Source organism: Microcaecilia unicolor, chromosome 1, assembly GCF_901765095.1.
Source record: "Microcaecilia unicolor chromosome 1, aMicUni1.1, whole genome shotgun sequence".
Lineage (NCBI taxonomy): Eukaryota > Metazoa > Chordata > Amphibia > Gymnophiona > Siphonopidae > Microcaecilia > Microcaecilia unicolor.
Genome location: NC_044031.1, coordinates 251,016,593 through 251,041,899, shown reverse-complemented (window position 1 = coordinate 251,041,899; position 25,307 = coordinate 251,016,593). Strand labels below are relative to the sequence as shown.

The 25,307-nt window shown below is 41.4% G+C and overlaps 1 protein-coding gene across 1 annotated transcript in view; it reads right to left on the bottom strand.

Annotated features, from left to right (window-relative positions):
* Window positions 1-25,307, bottom strand: part of LOC115474884 (golgin subfamily A member 4-like) — a 191,417-nt gene that overhangs the window by 19,948 nt on the left and 146,162 nt on the right. Inside the window, exons 9-10 of the mRNA XM_030210613.1 lie at window positions 12,276-12,463; window positions 1,974-2,057 (exon numbers count right to left, since the gene is read on the bottom strand). Of these exons, the coding sequence (XP_030066473.1) occupies window positions 1,974-2,057; window positions 12,276-12,463 (272 nt within the window). The remainder of the gene's footprint in view (window positions 1-1,973; window positions 2,058-12,275; window positions 12,464-25,307) is intronic.

Genomic DNA, 25,307 nt, shown 5'->3' with positions numbered 1-25,307 from the left:
AACAATGTTTCAGCCAAAGCCACCGCCGCGCAGAGATTGTCTGAGCCATGCCTTTCGCTGAGGCCCTCAAGACATCATACAGCAAGTCTGCCAAATAGGCTAAGCCCGATTCCAGGGCCGGCCAATCAGCCCTCAAGGAATGATCCGAGGGGGAAGCCCGCTGCACCATAGTCAGGCACGCCCTGGCCACATAGGAGCCGCAAACTGAGGCCTGCAAATTTAAAGCAGCCGCCTCAAAGGACGACCTTAAGGCCGCCTCCAATCTTCTGTCTTGGGCGTCCTTTAGGGCCGTGCCACCTTCCACCGGCAACGCCGTTTTCTTAGTCACCGCAGTGATTAAAGAATCCACGATAGGCCACAGATAGGCCTCACGTTCACTCACAGCCAAAGGATAGAGGCGGGACATAGCCCTAGCCACTTTAAGGCTCGCTTCCGGGACATCCCATTGAGCCGAAATTAAGGTGTGCATGGCATCATGCACGTGGAAGGTTCTAGGTGGGCGCTTCGTCCCCAGCATAATGGCAGAGCCAACAGGGGCTGAGGGAGAGACGTCCTCCGGAGAGGAAATCTTCAAAGTGTCCATGGCCTGTAACAACAGGTTGGGCAAATCCTCTGGGCTAAAAAGCCGCGCTGCAGAGGGGTCATCCGCTCCATCCGAGCGGGGATCCGTCTCCTCCAAAGAATCCGCAAAGGACCGTTGGGAGACCTCAGACACGCTGCCCTCATCTACATCGGAGGAGACAAATTCCTCCAAGGCCTGGGAATCAACCCGAGGGCGTTTACCTCTGGGAACCTCAACCTCTTTACCAGACGAGGGAGCAGGGGCAGCGTTGTGCATGAGGAAGGCCTGATGCAGCAGCAAAACAAACTCGGGGGAGAAACCCCCCAGACTGTGCACTTCCGCAGTCTGGGCAACAGCCCTAGACGCACCCTCAACCGGCGCTCGCAAGAGCGGGGGAGAGACATGCTGCGCATCCAAAATGGCGTCCGGCGCGAAACTCCGCGAAGGAGCCGCGCGGGAAGAACGGCTCTTAACTTTAGCCGCTTCTGTGCCGTCGCCCAAATTAAGGGCGTTCATGGCATTAATGTCTCCAACCTCAAGGGCGGCCCAAGAAGAAGCCGTCCGAGCCGCATGGCCGGCCAAGATGGCGGAGGCGAGGAGCGGGGGATGGGCGTTTATGGTGGGAAAAACCGCCACGCCGGAGGAAGGACCGGGACATTCATCGGTCACGAAACTGTCACCCAACAAGGGCGAATCAGGCTTGAAGACCCCCGCATCCCCTCTAGAAGCGCTCAAGCGACCCGGGGAGCGACCCTTTGCGCCCTCGCCCTCCGACGCCATATGCCACGAGGAGAAGAATCGGGGAACCCCCTGCCCGCTATAAAAAGGTAAAAATTACCTGCTGTCCGCTCCGAGTTGTAACGACCTGGTGTCCCAGTGAGTAGCTGCAATAGACGCTTAAATAAACGTCGAAATAAACGCCTTTAAGGACGTTCAAAATTTTTTTTTTTTTAACGGAGCCAGCGGGAGGGGGGAGAAAAGGAGGGACCTGGCACCACCAGGTTTGCACTTGCTCAAAAGAGCCCTCAACCCCAGGCACTCAACAAAACCTAAAAATTAGGCTTGGAGGCCTAGGCAGAGCTGCTGCTGTGTGTGACCACCACCTGCTGAGATAGAGAACATACTGGGGAGTTTCCGGCAGCACATGACCACATATAGGGAGGCAAAAGTTTGCTCTCTATCTCCACCTGCTGGTAGATGGACACAACCCACCAGTCTATGGATTGATCAGCTTGATGATATGGAAATGGAAAATAAATATACACATACACACAATTCCTAACATAAGCTGGAGCAACTGGCACCAAAAAGTACATAGTTTCTCTCTTTCATGGATTACAGTTACTGCAAAAATAAAAACCAAAAACAACGTCCTGCTGCCCTTTTCCTCAGGCACATTCTTTTTGATTACCTTGTCTTGCTCCAGCTGTTCCACCAAATTCTTTGCATCACGTAGTTGTGTGATCAGTTTTGTCTTTTCAGTGGTATGAAGGTCCTGGCAAACAATTAAGAGAAATTAATATTTATGTTTAAACAGTTTTTATTGAAACTACAGCATAATACACCAATACAGTTCACTATACAATTTCACCAACCAATCATGCTGTATATGTTCAACGAAATACAAATCAACATCCAAAGTGGGTTTAACCATTTTCTCCTCAATCCCCCCCTTCCTCCCTCCAGCCCCCATATCAATGATGGCACTCGCTCCATGTATTAACTAAATTACTATTCGAACTCCAACTATAAGGTACATTCTCCGAGAAATTGATATTGAAGCTCTTGATAATATATATAGCCTCATACTATTTCAATGCTTGAGTGGAAAAAAGAAACAAAAATTGAAAACACTTAAAAAATAAAAAATCAAGTTAGATAAATCTGAGCTAATTAACTGAAAAAAAAAAAAAAAACAATACAAGCTATAATGAAATGCCAATGGCAACTTTTGAAGAAAAGATATTCAATTATACTCCAATGAAGAATATTTATATAGTATTTGAAAACTGGCATTTTCCTAACTAGAAAAATTGTGAGCACAAAGTTCACTAAAACACAAACTCAAAATTACATGCATTCATTAACCTTGCCTAAAACACTCTTTGTTTTGCTGATAAAGCTAAGAATATTTCTTTAGAATCCCCTCAATATGGATGCAGTGACTGGAAACATCATGATGGCAATTTTGTAAGCGATGCTGAAGGAAAGGATAGTGAATTTCCTGGAAGCCAATAAGTTGCAAGATCCGAGACAACATGGTTTTACCAGAGGGAAATCGTGCCAAACGAATCTCGTTGAATTCTTTGATTGGGTAACAGCAGAACTGAATCGTGCACATGCTATAGACGTAATCTACTTAGATTTTAGCAAAGCTTTTGACACGGTTCCCCACAGGAGGCTCTTAAATAAACTCGATGGGCTGAAGATAGGTCCCGAAGTGGTGAACTGGATTAGGAACTGGTTGACGGACAGGCGACAGAGGGTGGTGGTAAATGGAGTTCGCTTGGAGGAGGGAAAGGTGAGTAGTGGAGTGCCTCTGGCAATGCGTCTTGATGGTGCATCCTGTGCTTCCTCACAGTGAGTGCTGGATAAGTCTGTCTCTCTCTCTTCCCCTCCCTCCCTCCCTGAGCAAGCTGAGCAAGCAGTGGCTCCAGCAGTACCCGAAGGAATTCCGGTTCTGGCAGGTGGTTTACCTTCCCTTGTGTCCCACTCTCTCCCTCCCTCTTGTGCCCCTCTACTCGACACGAGCAAGATGAGTAAAGACAGCAAAGCAGCAGCAGCTCCCACAGCTCTTCCCTTTCCTGGCTCAGTAACTGCCCTGTGACTCCCCTCTCACTGCCACACATTCAAGTAAGTTTATTCAATTTTGAGAGGCTGGTTATTATAGGGATACCTTGCACATGTTGTGGGCAAAATTCAGAGTTTCTATCTATCTATTTATTTACTTACTTATTTAGGAGCATTTAAAATCTTTTTTTGTAGTTTACTTGCAGGCAGGGTGCAGTTAGGGGGTGTGTGGAGGGGCACTGCCCCCCCTAAATAAACTGCATGTCTGGAAGGGGAAAGGGATGTGTAAAAGGGGGTTGGGGAGATTAATTGTCCTAGTGTGTTTTGTGGGGGGGGGGGTTGTTTTGGGTGGGAACTGTCGCCCCTGGTGTGGTGGGAATTGTCCTAGGTGGGAATTGGTGGGTGAGAACTGTCCAGTGGGAACTGACCTAGACCCAGATAACAGGCATCTCACAGGCCTGGAAGGAGGAGAACAATCAATGAGACACATTTTCAAAGCACTTAGACTGACAAGGTTTTATAGTAATTTATGGAACTTTGTAAGACTAAGTGCTTTGAAAATACGCCCTGTGTGTTATCAAGGTACAAATTACATTACAATGATAAAGTGGATCAAATTTGGAGGGGGTTGTGCTATATGTTAAAGAGTGAATTGAATCAAACAAAATAAACGTTCTATATGAAACAGATAGCAGCGTGGAATCCTTATGGACAGAAATTCCATGTGTGACAGGAAGGAGTATACTGTCAAGGCTGTATACTATCTGCCAGGAGAGAACGAACAGACAGATGAAGAAATGTTTACAGAAATTAGTATAGCTGGCAGATTGGGCAATAGTATAATAATGTGTGATTTCACTTAACTCTCCACTGCCCCATGTAAGCCGCATTGAGCCTGCCATGAGTGGGAAAGCGCGGGGTACAAATGTAACAAAAATAAATAAAAAATTATCCCAATATTGACTGGATAAATGTTACATCATGGAGATCTAGAGAGGTAAAATTCCTAGACACAATAAATGACTACTTCTTGGAGCAACTGGTCCAAAAAACAATAAGAGGGTTAAATCATCTATAACAACTTAAGCCCCTTCTCCGGGCTTGTGAAAGTCAGTGTTCCCCCTGCGTGGACTCTTTTTCACCATACTTACCTTAAGGGTGCACGGTAAGTTCATGTCCCTGTTGTGTTGTACCTGCACAGTAACGGGTCAGTGGGAGAAATGTGCCTATGACAACAGTGAGAACGCCATGGTGTGGACATGGTGTACTGTAGAATTGGAAATGGCTATCTCTAAAGGGTACAAAGTGGGAGAAATCTACGAGGCCTGTCATTTTGAACAGACATCTACACAGCTCTTTGCAGAATACATAAACATGCATCTATGACAAAAGCAGGAAGTATCAAGGTTTCATAAGTACGTAAGTATTGCCATACTGGGAAAGACCAAAGGTCCATCAAGCCCAGCATCCTGTTTCCAACGGTGGCCAATCCAGGTCACAAATACCTAGCAAGATCCCAAAAAAGTACAGAACATTCGGAGAATATCATAAAGAGCATCTGACAAATAGGACAACTCCGCCTCTAGGGTAGAGAGAAAGTCTGGAGGCGAGTCCAACGTGGGCAATTGCTGAATCCACGATAAAGAAGCCCTGGCTACAAAAGAAGAAGAAATTGCTGTCTGAGAATTTAACACAGCTAGTTAAAAGGCAAGCTTCAAGAAAGAATCAAGCTTGTGGTCATGCATATCCTTTAATGTAGTGCCGCCTTCAATAGGGATCGTAGTATGTTTAGCAACCGCCGTAATAAGGGCATCCACCTTAGGCAGAGCAAAATGCTCTAAATCAGACAGCAGAAGGGGATAATTCGGAAATAGCGCAAACTAGCCAGAGGTTAGAATAAGGGGTCTCCCACTGAGTTGCAATAAGCTCCTGCATAGCTTCATGAATATGGAAAGATACAGGAAGCGTCTTAGTACCTGACATAATAGATGCAGCAGGACCAGAGGATGGAGAAGCAGGAGAAGAAATGTGTAAAGCCTCCATAGATTTTGTGATCAACAGAGGCAACTCCGCTCTCAAAAAGTGGAGGAGTGGCCTAGTGGTTAGGGTGGTGGACTTTGGTCCTGGGGAACTGAGGAACTGAGTTCGATTCCCGGCACAGGCAGCTCCTTGTGACTCTGGGCAAGTCACTTAACCCTCCATTGCCCCATGTAAGCCGCTTTGCGCCTGCCATGAGTGGGAAAGCGCGGGGTACAAATGTAACCACAAAAAAAAAAAAAAAACCAGCCTAGTTACAAGTAGGATCACAACCCCCATCTGACTCTTACATGTCCAAGTCAGGGCCATCAGCAGAACTAGGACAGTTAGAATACACAGATAAAACCTCCTCTGAGTCCCGACAAGGAACATTCTCCAAATCCTATGAAACGGAAAGTTTTTGTATCTTAGGAACTAAAAAGCAACGTGAGGGGAAGAAGGAGAGGCAGCTTGAGCTGACTTTAATAACAAGGCCTGATGTAATAAAGAACAAATTCAGGCCGCAAAAACAACATCCTGGGACATGGTAGCGGGCGAGGAACCCACTGACAAAATGGCCACTAAAGCCTCGCGGAGTACAGGAGCAGTTGGCGCTGAGCCCAACAAAACCACCATCAGAGTGGGACCAGATTGAACTCCCGGAGACAGAGTACTGATGGCCAAAGTAGGCAAAAGCAACATGTCCACAGAAGTAAACAAAGCGTGCAGGAACCAGCAGCCGAGAGTTCCCCCCCCCCCCCCTCAGACATAGAGAATAATAAATATACTCACAGAAAACTGCCAGTCTCATAACCTCCAAGGCACTGAAGCCCCACAATCTTCCCACAGCACAAGCGCTCTCAAAAAGAACCACAGTAGTTGCTTTTTTTTTAGTTTTTTAGAGGCAGGAGAAAAAGAGAAGGGAAGTCTGAAATAAAGAGGTAGAATGTGGAAACAGGGGAGCAGGAAGGGACCTAGACCAATATGTTTACATCTGAGGCACAGGATATTCTCAACCCCAAACTCAACTGAACCTGCAATCAGGACAGGAGGCCACACAAAAGTCACCACAGCACACAGGAGCTACTATCCCGCCTGCTGAAGATAGCGAATACTGGCTAGGTTACTAAACGCAGGAGCTTATGAGGCACAACTAACTCTCTCTCTACCTGCTGGCGGATGGTCACAACCCATTTGTCTGGACTGATCCTTGGGACGTAATGGAAAGGCCTGTTGCAGGCAGTTCTCATGGCCTGATGCTTTCCCGCACCCATGGGTATGGCTGGAAGTGAACACTCACTAGTGTATGCAGTAGGATAGCTGTAGAGATGCCCCCCCCCCCCAGTCCAGCACCAGCCAATCTTCTCTCACACAGTATTTTCATTCTGCAAGTCAGTGTGCGAATCTGTCACTCCATCATCACCAGCATATGCTCGCTCTGCACCATGACGTAATATAATACAATGTAATATGGCTTTTGTATTCCATCAACTCCTAAGTTTGGTTCAAACTTGTTTAACAAAAAAAAAGTGGAAAAGAAAAATAATAGAAACTTTCTAAATAAATGTTTTTAAATTCTCTGGAATAAAAGTATAAGAACTTATACTTCTCAGATCCTTAGGTAAAGTTGAACTGCCTGTTAAACTGATCTATCCAAAATCATCTTAAAATGAACTCCTGAGAAAGATGGAAAACAAAGAAAATAAGGATCCTTTAGTCCTAGAAATGTGATGTTAGAAGGAAATTAAAAAAAAAAATCAGTACAAGTACACAGGGCTGGAACCATCAAAGAATAGTTCCGGGCAAGAAAATTACAGACAGGCAGGTGTTTGCCTATGTGGGCCCGCTTTCTGTGTGTTTAGCTTCCTTTACGCCCCTTCTGAATTTGCACGTGTACCATACTGTATTTTGTGAGATGCACGTTTATCTGCTGTACGTTTATTCCGCTTTTAATACTTCTTTGTTGGAGAGGGGGGAGGGGTGGGAGAAGATATGCTGATTTTACTTTGCATATACCGTGTTTCCCCGAAAATAAGACAGTGTCTTATATTAATTTTTGCTCCCAAAGATGCGCTAGGTCTTATTTTCAGGGGATGTCTTATTCGGGAGTAGTAGGGGGACTGTGGCGGTCGGGAACAGTATTGAAGTGGGGGGCGGTATCCTGCAGAAGTAGGCCATGGCTCGCCTATCTGCCCACAGTGACCAAAGACTCGAGTGGAGCAGAGCCGCCCTGGCCGGGCTGGGAATGGAGGAGGGGTATGAACTAGGGAAGGTAATGGAATGTGGGGCCGGGCTGCTCTGGCTGGGGGTCTCAGGAGGTTGTGAGAGGGCTTAGGGCGCAGGATCATCCCTACCGTATTACAAACGTTAAAAAAAAATTCTACGGTAGCTCCGTTCCCCGTTGGTGGCGCTTTATGCACTCCTCCTGTACATTCGCAACACTTTCAATCCTTCTAGTCTGACTTAGCCCTTGGGCGATGGAGCAGTGCCGAAAGGGCTCGGTTATTCATTTTCTTTTCTTTTATTATTTCTGCAAGGGGGATGTTTCTTTTCTTTCAGGGCTCACTTACCGGTAGTTGATCTTCACAAAAGCGTGAAGGAGGATGGTAGGAGTCCGCTGGACGATAGATTTTCCACCTCAGACTTGTTTCTTGCATTTCTTTTATGTTATTTCGTCTTTGGGTTGCAGCGAAAAAAATTAAGGTTTCTGTGTCCATGTCCCGTTGGGGCCAAACAAAAACTTTGCTAGGTCTTACTTTCGGGGGAGGCCTTATATTTAGCAATACAGCAAAACCTCTACTAGGTCTTATTTTCAGGGGTTGTCTTATTTTCGGGGAAACAGGGTACATATGTCCCATATTCTGCACTTTTTTGAAACACATTGATATTCACACATCCATGACCTATCTGAAAAGGCGCTGTATGTGAATAAAATGGGACATCAAACACAGTAAAACTACAATGTCTCACTTCAATGCACCTTGGTGATTAAACTGGTGCTGGTTTCATCATCATTTAGCCCATATTTAAATTTTTTTTTTTAAAGCCTGTGTGACTCCCCCCAAAAAACTTGTTAAAAATTCACTTCAAACAGTTATCAGTGCAATATCCACAACACTTAGCTCAGTCAGAAGCGAAGGGAAGGAAGGAGAGGTAGACCAGACACCACGGGGGAGGAAGGGAAGAAAGAAAGGAGAGGTAGACCAGATACCACGGGGGAGCAGGGGAAGGCTCAAATATAAACCGAGAGGCAATTTTTGACGTTTGTTTTTTGGCCAAAAAATCTTTGATTATTATCAAGTATATAAAGTACTTCCCTAGGAGTACACACTGGTAATGTAAAAATAGATGCACACTTTCTATGCATCTACTTGTCCCAGTCTCAGACAGCTTAAAAATTCTGGGAGTCACAATCGACCGAAATCTCACACTTGAAGATCATGCGAAAAATACAGCAAAAAAAATGTTCTACTCAATGTGGAAACTTAAAAGGATCAAACCTTTCTTCCCAAGGGAAGTATTCCGCAGCCTAGTACAATCAATGGTGCTAAGCCATCTAGACTACTGCAATGCCATTTATGCTGGATGTAAAGAACAAATCATTAAGAAGCTTCAAACCGCTCAAAAAACAGCAGCCAGACTCATATTTGGGAAAGCGAAATACGAAAGCGCCAAACCCCTAAGAGAGAAACTACACTGGCCCCCACTAAAAGAACGAATTGCATTCAAAGTTTGCACCCTGGTCCACAAAATCGTTCATGGGGAAGCCCCGACCTATATGTCAGACCTTATAGACTTGCCTACCAGGAATGCAAAGAGATCAGCACACACATTCCTCAATCTCCATTACCTTAACTGCAAAGGACTAAAATTTTTAAAAATAGCAAATTAATAGACTGTATCCAAAGTTAAAGGCAATGGTATTCTTCTCTTAGATGATTACGTGTGAGAAAAGAGGATGAATGATTTTAACATCAAAATCTAAGCATCAACCCAAAATATTAGTTCTTCCAAATTCAGATACATAGGGATTCATTCATAATACAGTTTTTGAAATGGTCCCTAACATGAAAGGAAATTGTTCACTAGTGAGGGCATAATATCCCAAGAAAATCCATTTTCAGCTGTTGGGTATATTTGATGAATGTTTACAAATCACAGGAATCCAGAAGTGGAGTGGAGGAGTAGCTTAGTGGTTAGTTCAGTGTGATGTACCTCCTTGTGACCCTGGGCAAGTCACTTAAATCTCCATTGCCCCAGGTACAAAAGATTAGAGTCAGAGAAAGTACTTGCATATCATATATATGTAAACTGATTTGGTTGTACCCCTGACAGTAGTGTCATTGATCTTGGGAAGAAAAAGGTATAGTGTGTCAGTTTTTCTCTAAAAAAGGAGTCTATGTTATCTTTTAAAGAAATGTAGATTGTCTTTGGATGAGTCTTTTAGGTTCTATAGAAGATCTCAGAAAATGCAGAGAACCTAATATGGCTATTGGACCTCCATACTGAAGTTCAGAACTATTAGGTCATTCTTAATTTAAGATGGGTAATTTTTCTTGGTATTATTATTATTGTCCAGTTATTTTTCTAATTGCCTCAGAAGTAAAGTATGAAGGGGTAGTCATATGAAGGAAAGGATCCAGAGAAGGTTAGCGGAGATTAGCTAGGAAAGCCAGTACAGGGCAGACTTCTACGGTCTGTGCCCTGATCGAGGATGAATAGATATGGATGGGCTGGGTGGAGTTTTTCAGAGGCTTTGAGAACAACTTCAGAAATTTTAGAACAAGGCCAGAGACAGGCAGACTTCTACGGTCTATGCCCTAAAAATGGCAAGAATAAATCAAGATCAGGAATGCTTATGATGTATCGCATCATACCATATATAATGTGTTTATTAACTTGGGTAGACTAGATGGACCGTACAGGTCTTTATCTGCCGTCATCTACTATGTTACTATAAATCCACATACGCGACCAGTTTCATATACATCTGCACGTAGCTATGGAACGCACTACCGAAGGCCATAAAAATAACGCAAGACCTAACTATCTTCCGAAGGCTACTGAAAACAGATCTGTTCAAGAAGGCATACCATAAACATCCATCTTAAACACCAAAAAATAAGACTTTACACGACATAGACATAATTGAAATCTTATCACTTGACTGATCAACCTCCTTACCACTAATGAATAAGCATAACCACTTCAATCTCTATGTCGAATATGGTCTCTCCATAGTCAATGACCTAAAGAATGATACGACCCAATTTCGTACTCAGGAACGTTCATGTATTACTATAATTTATTCTTCCAATTTCTTACTCAGGAACTTCCATGTATTGCCATAATTTATTCTTCCTTAACATATATATGCACTTCATATATATCTATACCATGATCTGTTCACGTATGTTATGTTACATGTATGTTACCATGTATGTATGCAACTTAGCACATTACCATTTGTAATTCTGTTACCCAGAAATGGCAACCGCCAATACGGCAAATGTAAGCCACATTGAGCCTGCAAATTGTTGGGAAAATGTGGGATGCAAATGCTACAAATAAATAAATAAATAAAATATATACCTCACAGAATTTTATATGAGCCCTTTTGCTAATATACAACATCCTTTACATGCAGAAAACGTATTATAAAATTATATGATTGCTTTTGTAAACCATAGCTAATGTAATAAAAATATTAATGTAACAGTGTGACTTTCTGGTCTCCAACAATTATTTGGTTTTATTTTTACGTCTTATTATTTTGGAACTGCTACAATTCCTATTAGTAATACCCCTCACAAACTGAAATAATCTGTAAAATCTAAAGTTTCCATGGTGCCCAACGACTCAAGGTTTCAGAAAATATTAATTTATCAGAATAGTTTGGATCCATGTCCAATCTGAGTGCCAGGATTTATACCAGGTTTCAACTGGCCTAAGTCCTTGTGCCCAACGTTGAGTGCTGAATTTAGCACTCAATGCTATGCCCTTTATAGAATAGCATTAAGTCCCAGAATTTTGGCGCCATTTATAGAATCTGGTCCTATATGTGTACATTTCAATTATTGCACAGTGGATACATTCTTCTTTAGAGGTATAACATTAATTCATCTCAGAAAATCAAGACTGCAATAGTGAACCATATGATTTGTAAAATATCACTAATAATTTAAAATATATATATTTGTAGCAAACCAGTAGATTGATAGTAAAAAAAAAAAAAAAAAAAAAAGGATCAAATTTTATTCACCACATAAAAAGCTAGAACATTTAAAAACTCAAATGCCCGACACAGCCATTTTTCGCCCACTCAAGGGTTGCATCAGAGGCTAAATAAAAACTGTAATACACACATCAAAATAATAAATCAGTAACAAATAAATAATTAAATGCAAATTATAACTGCAGATAGGAAATAAAATAGTCTTCAAAATAAGTTCAGATATTTTTTATTTGCTTTTTAGTTTTTAACCAACAGGTGATACAGTTGGATCACACCTCTTGGGTACTTGAGTGTTTTTATTCCACCTCTTTTTACTTTCATTTATGTGTTGTCTGCTTTTTATATGATATTATTTTTACTAACAATATGTTGGTTTGCTGCTTATATTGGATCTTGCAGATCATTTGCCCGTTTGCTTTCTTAAAAAAAATTAGTAACAATCATCAGTAATATGGGAATGAGCAAAGCTATAAAAATGATGGTTAATGATATTTCTCCTGAATTCAATCAATAAGCAGCTCATAAGTAGCTGTGCTATAAATGACTGAACCTCAGCTACATGAAGTAAATCAGTAGGAATAACGTTCAAAGACAGAACATATCCACCCTCATCTATTATGCTTACAAGAAATACATTTCAAGCCTCCACAAATGGCATCTCCTCCCTCCTACCTTTATCTTTTCCAGTTCTTGAAACCTCTCTTCCAGCTGCTCTTGCAGTGCTTCCTTCTCATTGCTCAGCTGGCTGGAGCGCTCCTTGTGGGAGCGGATCATCTCTTTACAGCGCTGAAGCAAGTTCTCCTGGCGTCTCACCCTCACCTGCAGAGCTTCCAGTGTTTTTGAAGCATCATTGACTCCATCTACAAAAACACACAGTGGCATTTCCATCAGTGCACCGTGATGGAAAGTGGTGTGGGAAGAATCTCATCTTATAAAAAGAAAAACTGGAAGTGAGGTAACTGTACTGTTAGACAAATGATGCTAGTGAAACACTTAGCAGACGATACATTAAAGTGTCTATAGCTATAGGTTCATAGTGGGATCTGTTTTGAAAAGTGTACATCCTTTTTTAAAGAAAGGATTAGTGAGAGTGTTAGCTCCAGTAAATATGTTTTCAACCTTTTTGGTTGTGCAGACCCCTTATAGGCTTTCAAAAGGTTTTGCGGTCCTTAGTTCATTCAAACCATATTCTTGTACAAGCCCATCATCACCAACTCCTTCTCTCTCCCTTCACTAGTCCGTATCCATTATCATCCCTTTTCTCCCCTATAACCAGTCTCTCTCCTCCTTCCTCATCTCAACACTTCCTCCACCCACTACTGTCTCTCTCCTCCACTCCTTGGCCCCACTACTCTCTTTTCCAGTCCTAGAACTACAGTCTTTCACTATCCTCTCACCACACTGTATCCTCCTCAGCCCACTATTCCCTCTCTCTTCTCACCTGTTCTGGCCCCACTGGTCCTGCTTCCATCCCACCCAGCTGCTCCTGCAGGAATTTGGGTAAGCGGAAATGTAGTACAACCAGAAGCTGCTGTAGCTGAATATCTTTCCCTCTCCCCACTAGTTAGACATCTCAGTTTTGTAAGGTAAAGCTGACAGACACAGAACCTCAAACTGCTTTCTCTTTGCCTACAGTCAGAGTGTGCACCAAGTCACAAAGAAAGAGGAAGTAGCCCAAGGCACCACAGCTGCTGGCTTTAAATGGAGTAAGAAGCCAGTGAGAAGGGAGAGCAATGCTCTGGCAGCTCAGTGCTACTCCTTTTTGGATCAGGAGGAGGAGAGAGGTTGATTCCACTCTAATAACATCAACTGGCTGCAAAAGCGGTAGCCAGATGAAGTCATCAAATAACTCTAAACTAGGACATTTCTACATTTCTGGTTATCATCTAATATCATAAGCCCTATTTATAATAAAGTGCCTGCACAAACACGACAGTTTAATGAATTTGCTTTTTTTTTTTTTTAAAGAATGAAACAATATGCCTTTACAAAGACAATGGAACCACTTGGCCTACGCTTGTACAACACACAAGAAATTGATGGGGGAAAAAAATCAAACCTTTAACTCAACATATTATGTCAATAGTTTTTACATCAAAAAAGAAAAACATCTTTTCCCATGAACTAAAAAAACAGAAAGGTAATCTTCCCACATAACAAGTGTCCTGAGGGAATTCTGCACACAAAATGTTTTTTTAATTCTGCACAGAAAAATTAAGAATACTGTGCCACTTTGCCCAGGGGGAAGAAATTTGATACAGACAGAGCCAGAAGGGCAGGGTCCATGAAGTGTAAAAGGCCGGAGCACAGCTAGGTTAGTTAAGCCCAGAGGGAAGTAGTGACACCCAACCACATATGCCTCCACCATGTATGTGTGAACTGCAACAGCTACAGTCAGGTAATTTGGGACCCTGCAGAACTGGGTACTTGAACTGGCCTGAGGGCAGCCAGAGTCCCACTAAGCGTGCTGCCTGAAAACCCGACTGGCTGGAGTGCCTCCAGAACCAGGTTTGGGAACCACTGGCTTAACCTGTTGTGTAGCTCTGTTTTACCACAAGCTTTTTTTAACCATTTAGCTCATTTTATCATACCCTATCAAAAGTTAATGCTAATGTGTTAGATTTTCTCAGTGTTTTCAATCCAGTTATTAACTCAGATTTGATCATGTTACGATCACTATTGCCAAGCGAACCCAACATCATTATCATTCATATGAAGTCCTGCATTCCACTAAGGACTAGATCTATAAAATAGCTCTCCCTTTTGTCTGTTCTAGCTGCTCCATGAGGCAGTCATTTATATCTAGGGACTTTACCTCCCTAACATTCTTGACATGACATTTATCCAGTCAATATTGGGGTAATTGAAATCATACAAATGAGAGGGCTACAGACATAGCAAAAAAACAGCAACCAGCAGCTAATTACTTTAACTCTTCAAATAACCAACTTCAAAGAACAATAACTTGAGACTAAAGAACTCTGTTTTATTCATACCTCTTAACAAACATTTAATAGCACCCATCTTATAATCATTTTAAAGTAAACGTATATATTTTTTAAAAATTGAAATATACATAAATAGAAATGGATAAAAAATTGTTATACCTTAACCTGCAAAAGCCAAAAAAAACAAACCTCCACATATGTAGGCTAACGGTTTTTCAAACAACCATATAAAAAAAAAAAATCAAAACATATGTATAGGAGTCATTTCAAATGGAATAATGATAACTGGCAAAAACTTTTAATTAACTTGCAGAAAATGTTACCATTTCAGCATCTTCTTCAAATACTTATCTGCACTCAGCACTTAGGCTTACTTCACATCTTCAAATATCAGCAGACTCTAGCATCCAACTCTTCAGAGCAAACATTTCTTGATTGTATCCAGTCATTCAACAAATTATTTGTTCTCTGAGACTTCCATGCTTGGTATTATGATTGTTGCAGTTGTCTGGGTCTTGCTGCATCTTAAGTGTAACCGATATTTCTCAGCCTTTGTGCTGAAGAAAGCCACTGAATGATAGCTGAAGCATGAATTCCATTTACTCAGATGCAGCAAAACACGGACAACTGCCATAATAATTCAACAAAATAATTCCCAAAACAATGCATGTCTGTGCCTCTACTTTGTAATGTGCTGTTTGGTTCCTAATAAAAATATTTTTTACAAAATTCCACGGCTCCTTATTTTGCATACTGCTGCTTCAAGGGATACATATCAACTGACTCCTTGTTCATTATAAAATATATATTGTGAGTCTTTAAAAAAAACATTTCATACAAGCAAAATCACATCTACTATGACAAATATCATAAGACATATTTAAGGCTTACACAATCATTGAGTCCAGAAATCACTGTTGCTGACGCCGTAAAACATTTTCGTTTTAATCGGGACAGTCCAACACCTATAATTTATCATCATCTTTGAGCTCTTTTGTCATAAAATGATGAATTAAAGGAACAGACCAACCCAACTTGGAGCGGCTGGAGCAATGGAATGAGAACCAAAAAAGCCAGAGTTTAAATCCTACTGGCACTCATTGTGACCTTAGGCAAATCCATTCATCCTTCGTTGCCTCTTGATACAAACCTAGACTAAAAGCCCACTGGGGACAGGGAACTATCTACTGTACCTGAATGCAACTTGTCTTGAACTACCAATGAAAAGGTATGAGCAAAATCTAAATAAATAAATAGCTGTGCTCTGAGAGTCTCATGTGAGGTGGATGACTTTTTTTGAATATGAATACAACTATTAAGGCATACCAATATATATAAAGTGGAGGAGTGGCCTACTGGTTAAAACATTGGGCTGAGAACCAGGACAGTCCAGCTGAAATCCCACTGCAACTCCTTCTGTTCTCGGGTACGTCACATAACCCTTCATTGCCTAAGGTACAAACTAAAGATTTTATGCTCTTTAAGGATATGTAAATTTATTTATTTATTTTATTTTTATTTATGCATTCTTGTATCCCACTGTTTCCCAAAACATATTTCAGTTCAAAGTGGCTTACAACAGTTGGGAGTTACATTTGTATTTGATCGTTATGATATGTAGAGGACATCGATAATCTGTATAGTATTTCTGAGGGCCAGTTTTGGAGGGGGTAGGATTAATAGTTTATGTAATTATCTGAAGGGTTTTCGTGAGGTAGGTTTGTAGAGGTGGGATGTTGTTAGAGGTACGACGAGTTTGTGCGGTTTTCTGGAAGTTTTGATGAGGAAGATTTGTGGGGACAATTTGTAGAGGTAGTGCATTGATAGCTTACATATTTAGCTATAGAATGTTTTGAAGAGGTATGTTTTAATTTCTTTCCTGAACTGAAGGTAGTTAGTGATGTTTCTTATGGCTTTTAGTATTGAGTTCCACCATTTGGAACCCAGGTAGCTAAAACCTGAAGAAAGATGGTTTTGCAAGTTATGTTTCTACAGTTAGATAGGTGAAGGAGTAGGTAGCCTCTGCTTTCTGGGCTTGCGTTTCTTCGGGATAGCTCAATCATATCTAGTATATATTCAGGTACCATTCCAAATAGTATTTTGAAAATGAGGGTGCTCGTTGTGAAGAGTAGTCTTGTCTTGATTGGTAGCCAGTGCAGTGCTTTGAGCAGTGGAATTGCTCTTTTGTATTTCAAGTTCTTGAATATTAGAGTGGAGGAGTGGCCTAGTGGTTAGAGCACCAGTCTTGCAATCCAGAGGTGGCCGGTTCAAATCCTGCTGCTGCTCCTTGTGATCTTGGGCAAGTCACTTAATCCTCCATTGCCTCAGGTACAAACTTAGATTGTGAGCCCTCCTGGGACAGAGAAATATCCACTGTACCTGAATGTAACTCACCTTAAGCTACTACTGAAAAAGGCGTGAGCAAATCTAAATAAATAAATAGTCTTGCTGCAGTGTTTTAGATGGTTTGCAGTGATTTTAGTGTGGTTTCCTTGAACCCCTTATATGCTACGTTGCAGTAGTCTAGTTAGAATAAAATTGTCGATTGTACCAGTATCCAGAAGGTTTTTTCTGGGAAAATAATCTTTCATCTTTCTCAGTTTCCATAGCGTATCGAAATATTTTGTTCTTACTGCTGATATTTGACTGTCCAGGGCAGATGTTTATCAGGAATGATTCCTAATATTTTTAGTTGTGTTTCGATTTGGTATGTTTGATGACTGATTGTGAAGCTTTGGTAAGATGTGGGGTTGTGTGCGCTGGCTAGAACCAGGAATTTGGTTCTGTCTCTGTTCAGTTTGAGTTTGAAAGTTGTTGCCCAGTTTTCCATGAGGTCCAGGCCTTTAATTTTCTCCATTATTTCTGTGATTTTGTTGTGAAAAGGTATGTAGATGGTGATGTCTGCGTAAATGAATGGGTGGAAGCCCATTGCTTCCAGTTTTTTTCCGAGTGGTGCCATCATTACATTGAACATCATTGGTGAAATTGGAGATCCCTGTGGTACCCCACACTCAGAGATCCATGAGGTTGATATCTGGTTAGTCATTTTCATGATGTAGGATCTTGTCCTTAAGAAACCATTGAACCATGCTGCAACTGCTCCACTGATTCCCATATTGTCGAGCAGGGTCATTAATATTGTGTGATCTACTAGGTCGAAGGCACTTGACATGTCGAATTGTAATAGCAATATGTTTTGTCCTTGGCATATTAAGCTTCTGAACTTTGTTATCAGGGTAGTTATGACTGCCTCTGTGCTGTGTTGTGGTCTGAAGCCTGATTAGGAGTTATGGAGGATTGTGAATTGTGTCAGGTATTCCATCAGCTGTTGTGTTACAAGGCCCTCCATCGTTTTGGTTAGTAGTGGTATTGAGGCCACTGGTCTGTAGTTTGTGATGTCGCTGATTTTGTTTTTTGTGCTTTTGGGGACTGGTGTTAATACTATGTCACCTTTGTCTGTTGGGAATTGACCTTTAGCAAACATTAATGCGATGTGTTTGGTGAAGCGCTCGATTAACCAGTCCGATGGGTCTTTCATCATGTAGTTGGGGCAGTATGCATCTCATATTTTGTCAATAGATTCTTTACTGTGTTTAGAGCAGGTGATTTAAATGTGGATCATAATCTGTATGCCACGGTGTGGATGTCGTTTATTTCGCAGTCTTGTAAGAAGTCAGTGATGGATGTTTGTGATTTTGCTAGGTTTGATCTTGTATTATTTTGTATTTGAAATACATGTATGTGCTGTGGTGTTCTGCTTTAGCCTTCTTTATGTTGTTTGTATATTTTCTTATAGCTTTTCTCCATATAGTTTTATTTGTATCTGTTTGGTTTTTGGCCCATGTTATTTGTACCTGCTTTGATAGCTTTTGAGCTTACAGGTAATACATAAAAATTTAATAATAAATAAATAAGTTCACTCCTAAATACACTCATTTCTAAAACTGTTTCAGGGTATAAGAAATTATTTTGTCTAGGTCTTTTATAATCGATACAATGATAGCTCCTTCCAGTGTATCTTTTTCTTTTTTTATTAACACTTTTTATTGAAAGAACAGAATACAACACAAGGTTCATGTGACAAACAAAAGTGCCCAACTCTGCAAAAATTATACTAACACTCTTAGGCATAAGACAAAGGAATACCCTGGCACAACAAAAGTTACTCAAACCCCAAGTGCCCTAACCAACCCATCCCTGCGCCCCCCCCCCCCCCACCAAGGTAAACGCAATAAGGTAACACAACTGTCAATGGAAACCATCTACTAAAGCAAATCATTGAACCTTAGTGCCATCCCACCAGATAGTAAACGGCTCACAAACTTTAAGGTATCTTTGCATTCTATTGCGTCGTAAGGCAGTTAACTTAGACATGTGACACAAAGTCCACTTTCACCAGCAGTTGCTGCCTCGTAGGCATACAGGCTTGTTTCCAAGTTGCCACCAGAGCAATTCAACCAGCTCTGATTATATGGAAGGCCAATTTACAGAACTTGCCAGGCAACTCCGGAGGTTTGATGTTCAATAATCCACAGCCAACTGAGGGTAACAGTGGAATCTCAAGAATCTCCGTGAGCCAAAGGGCAATCCCACCAAATATGCAAAAAGGTCCCTTGACCCCACATCCCCACTAACAATGAGCAGAGATGGCCACCCAGTGTATCCTGCCTTGAAACTGTTTGTAGGAGAAGATGTTGCAAACTCAAAACATAGCTCATGTCAAATCACTCTGCTTGCCTGGATTTTCCTTTCATTTGAAATGCTGGTTCAACTTCTTTACCATAAATCTGAGGAAGTACAATATTTGTAACTATTTTCAAGCACTATTTTTGCACAGGGACTCTTCAGAACATTTCTTCTAAAACAAGAAAGGAATGCATAGATTTATGAGAATAGGTCTATGATTACTGTTTTAAGGGATATGGTAAAGCTAGTCCATGCAAGATTTTCCAGTTTGGGGTTAACATTTTGGAATATTACTTTAGCAAGGTTGATTTTTCTGTATGGTTTAAGCCTCAACTTGTGTTACTCTAGTAAAAGATATCAAAGATATTTATGCATAGCTTGGTGTGGAATAGAAGAAATTCCAAATCTCATAGTGAATAACCTTCAATCTATTTACTAAGAGGTTAAATTGAAAATGCAGGCATGTTTTGTTGTTTCATTTGGGGGGGGGGGGTCTGTTTTGTTCAGAAAATGTTAAAAAGTTGGATTCAACTGCTATAAGACAACTTTTCATGGGGCAGAAGAGATGCCCAGTTGCTTCTGCTCTACTAATACAATACCAGAAAATGGCACTCACTGAACTGAGGTTGACACCATTATGGATAACTGCCCAACAAAATAGAATGACAGAGAGTCTTGCCAGCTACTGATGGGGAAAGAGGCTAAGGAGGAAGGAGTTAAATGGAAAGAGCTTGGGAAAGGAGGTAGTTTACAGTAGAGGATGAAGGTTTCTTTTAAATGAAATGAAATAATCATATTTTTGTTTTGTTTTATGAAGGAAAGAAAATGGAACATGAAATTATTGTGAAATTTTCTGTGTCATTTCAAATAAAAACATATTCTTAAAGAGCAATTCCCTAGATCTGTTACCTCTGTAACTGATATCTACACAAATAAATATATCACAATATGGTGTCATGACACGTGTACATTCAAGGACCACATGGGAGATGAGATGGCAAACAATGTTGCTCCTGCAAATATCATACCAGTGGCTAAAGCAGAAAGCTGTCAATCATAGCTAATCAGCCACAGGAATTGGGGAAGAGAGCAGAACCATTAACAGTCGAGCAGAAAATGGAGGTTCACATCATGCTCAATTAAAGGTCAAAGGCTTTCAGTAACCAGAAAGGCTGATGACATCTCAATCAAGGTTAAAGGCTTTCAGCAGTGAAGCCCTTTACTGCGCACTCTGCAGCATGTTACTGGAGTTACAAAATGTTCTGGAATAATAATAAAAAATATATATAAAAATGGAATATAGAGTACAAAGAAAGATATCTGTTCATTCTTTGGTTTGCTGTTTGTGCAAACATCGTAGATGACATTCCAATGAGGATAAAGCAAATAAATATCATTGACCCTTGCTATTATAGCAGCCTTGCCATACATGGGTGTCTCAGGATGTATTTACTGCACACAGCAACACTTTAATGGATCTTGACATTAAAGAGATGGCCAAATCATAATACTTGATATTTTCACAATCATCTTTTTAAAGCACAGAGTTGACAGCCACCATACAAAGACATTTATTGAAGCAGCTAATATATAAAAGCCCAGGAACTGCTAAATTAAGTCAAAGGTGGCATTACATGCATTTCTTTCTGCATCTTTAGAACTTCAAGCAATAGAATTGGAGTGCAACAGATCTTTGGGCAACAGATGTAACTAACATCATAACTACACTGATTGGTGGCATAAACAAAGCCACTGAACATTTCAGGTAAACCAAAATACTAACTACTACATCAGTAATTACTTTAACATCTTTTTGAGTTAAAATCTTCTTTAAACACTAAATAGAACGCATCCTAGTCTCCTTTCATTGCAAGAATTCTGCCACTGTTCACTTGAGAGACCCTAGTCTGGGAACACTTCAGCTTCTTAGTTCTCAGATGCTAAGTAGGGTCACGTCTGGCTAGTACCTCGATGAAGAAAGATCTAATGATGTGGGCTGCAGAAGACAATGGCAAATCTCTGCAGTATCTTTCCCAGAAAAGGTCACAGAAGGGGCCATGATTACATAACCCTCAATGCCTTACCTAACCTTCAATGCCCAGACATGGGTAAACAAAAAAGAAACTCAAGAGGGAAAAGGAGTTTCCATATCCACTAGTAACAATCATTCATGAAATACAGAAACCCCTTAACAGAGAGAGCGAAAAAATGAAATAGACAAAAAAAACAGTCACTTTCTAGTTTAAAAGCATCACAGTAGTGAAACACGCCCAGGATTAAGAGGCCCTCTTACTTAAGTGTGTTAGACTGTTAATGTGTTGTTTGGCAACATTATTTATTTATCGCCCTTTTAAAGAAATTACGCCAAGGCGGTGTACAATGTACAAACAGGTTAACAGCTCATGTGCTATTTTTTACAGTTAGCACACAGTAAGTTATGCATTAAGGCTATTGTTTTGGAAGGAGCAGAAATGGGCAGGGCATAGGTGGAAAATGTGCATGAAGAGTGTTTGGCACTTAAGACATTGCTCTTACTATGCACTAATGCTCAGTTAGTATGGGACTACTTATCTTCTCTTAAATAGAAGGCACTATGTTAACTGCTACCTCAGTACTGTGCACTAATAAACCTTTAATGCAGTATCTGCAAGTGAAATGCTGGTTATGCCCCCCCCCCCAAAAAAAATAGTTGCCACATGTGCCAAATCTAAAGCACTTAGTAAAAAGGCTCTTAAGTGATACCACTGTAATTTTCTCAGTTGATGTTATATTTGCATCAGCACTTTTCTCTCTCTAAAAAAGCAGAGTTACTTACCTGTAGCAGGTGTTCTCCAAGGACAGTAGGAATATACTATCACATGAGGGTGATGTCATCCATGGAGCCCAGTATGCACACTGACATAGTTCACTGTCACTTTAAAACTTTGAGGTACTGCTCCTACCGTTCATGCGTGGGTGTTGTCCCAGCCGACCCTAATCATGGGGCCAGCAGTATAGTACAAAAGCTAAAAGGACAACTCCAAGGGAAGGTGGAAGGGATGTGAGAATATATGTCTGCTATCCTCAGAGAACACCTGCCACAGGTAAGTAACTTAGCGTTCTCCAACGACAAGCGGTCATAATATTCTCACATGTGGAACTCACTAGCTGCCAAGCTCACAATTTTAATAATTAATTTGGTAAATGAAGAAGAAAGTGAGTCTGGTGGAAAAAAAGGGCCGGAGGGTGGAGATGACATTCAAGTAGTAAAAAGACTTTGCAGGACTGCTTGTCCAAACCGGCTATCTCACCTGGAATGCTGTTTCAGACAATAGTGAGCAGTGAAGGTGAGAATAAAAGATCACATTGCCTCTTTGCAAATTTCCTCAATGAAGGCCAAGCAGAAATGGGCTCTGAAACTGCCATGGCTCTTACATTGTGAGTGGTGACACGGCCATGAAGGGTCAGCCCATCCTGAGCGTACGTATAGGAGATACAGTCAGCCAGCCAAGTTGAGATAGTACATTTGGTGATGGGAATTCCCAAACTGTTAGGGTCAAAAGATACAAAAGCTTAGAGGACTTCCTATGAGGTTTAGTACAGTTCAGATAATACGCTAAAGCATACTTGCAGTCTAAGGCATGCAGTGCTGCTGCTCCAGGATGAGAATGTGGTTTACAGAGGAAAACAGGAAGTACAATGGACTGATTGAAATGAAAGTCTGATAGCACTTCAGAAAAGAATTTAGGGTGGGTTTGGAGAGCAATTCTGTTGTGGTAGAACCAGGTGTAAGGTGGGTCTACAACAAGAGCTTGAAGTTAGCTTCCTTGTCTGGCAGAAGTAAGTGCTATTATGAACAGTACTTTCCAAGTAAGGAACTTTAGAAAACAGGTATGGATTGGTTCAAAATGGAGGTTTCATGACAGCTGTAAGGATGACATTAAGATCCCATACGGGATTTGGTATGAAACAAACCTTTCATGAGTTGAGAACTATCAATGGATGTAAACAAATCATCTTATTATCAACCCTTGAGTGGAAAGCGCTTATGCATTCAAGTGTACCCAGACTGAGTTATTTTGAGGCCAGAATTAAGAAAATGGAGGTGATGCTCCATAAGGAGGGGGAAGAGAGCAGACAGTAGGATCAAATGCTCTGACTATACACAGAGGGAAAATTTTCATTTAAAACAATGGCAATTCTGCATAGAAGGCTTCCTATAAGCTAGAAGTATCCTAGAGACATCCTCCAAAAGATTTAATAGAGCTAAACATATGTCATTATGTCATTAAGAACTATGCCATCAGGGCTAGAGAGAAGAGATCTAGATGAAGGAGGGACCCTTTGTTCTATGTTATCAGGGTTGGAAAGGGACCTAACACCTCAACGGTTCCTTGGATGACAGCTCTAGGAGAAGAGGGAACTAAATTTGTCATCGCCAGTAAGGAGCAATTAGATCATGGTCCCTTAAGAAGAGTTTCCCAATGAGAGGCAGTGGGAGAAGGCGTAGAGAATATCGGTTCCCCAATAAAGTAGGAAGCATTTGGAGCTATGCAATTGGGAACACTGAGCCTGAAACAGAAGTGAGGAAGCTTTTGTTCTGAGGGAAAACAAAGATCTATCATTGGGGCTCCCCACTGCTGGAAAATTTGACAAGCCACAGGAATGCTAAGGGACTCTGCTCAGTTTGTCCACTACAGAATTCTGTTTGACGGCTAGGTAAACAGCCCAGATAGTGATGCCTCATGAATTTTCTGATGTCCATATCTGGATTGCCTGTTGACAAAGGAGTTAAGAACCTGTTCCCCCTTGTTTGTTCAGGTAATACATCACAACCTGGTTGTCTGTGCAGCCTAGAACCACCTGATTCAGGAGGCAGTCCTGGAAAGTGTTGAGGGCATTTCAGGTTGTTTTTAACTCCAGGAGATTGACGTGATGTTGTTTCTCTTGTGAAGATCAGGAAACTTGTGTATGAAGACCATCGAGGTGAGCACCCCACCCCACCATGGCAACGTCTGTGGTAAGAACTTGCTGATATGGAGGGGTCTGAAATAGATGCCCCTGGGTGAGATTCTGTGGAACCATCCACCACTGTAGAGTGTGTAGAGAATTTGGGATGAGAGTGACCCCGTGACTTGAGACCTCTGTGAAGACAGAATCCACTGAGGTACTCGGAAATGGAGTTGAGCTAATGGTGTTACATGGACTGTTGAAATCATGTGGTCAAGTAGACAAAGCATCTGGCAAGCAGAAACTTGGTTGGAACTGGAGATCTGGGCAGAAAGGTGTACGATATTGTCTACCCTTGTTTGTGGTAGAAAGGTTCGACCCTGAACCGTGTCCAGGAGAGCCCCAATAAACTCTAAGATTTGAACAGGTTAATTTGGGGTAATTTATCAAAGAGTTCTAGGAGACATATAGTGGAAAGGATGAACGTCTGCGCCAACTGTTAGGAAGCTGCTTTGATTAATCAGTCATTGAGGTAGGGAAAGACATATATGTCCCACATGCGTAATGCTGCAGCTATTACTATCAGGCATTTTGTGAAAATCTGAGGTGCTGAGGCCAAGTCGAACGGCAAGACTTTGTATTGATAATGCAGAGTCCCACAGCAGAAGCGTAGAAACTCCCAGTGAGCAGGAAGAATAGATATGTGGGTGTATGCTTCTTTTAGGCCTACAGAGCAAAGCCAGTCATTGTGTTGGATCATAGGAAGAAGTGATCCCAGGGGAACCATGCGGAATTTTCCTTTGAGTGGGTATTTGTTTAAATCCCGTAGGTCGAGAATCAGATTTTAAGTGTCCTCGTTTGCACGCGCAGAGGTCACACTGTGTGTCCCAGTGCTCCAGGACTCAAGCATGAACACACTAGTTAGGGATGTCAGTGCCTGAAATAGTCCTATTGCACTACGTACACTTCTTTAAGCCATTCAGCATCCTCTTTGATGTGGAGGGGAAAACAGCAGATGCCAGGTCAAAAGGCTCAATGGCCCAGGGAGCTCCAGTAAATATCTTGACTACAAAAGGTTGATGTTCACTGGCCACAAAAAGGCCTCAGAGGTCCTTAAGGCCAAAAAATGAAAAACAGAAAA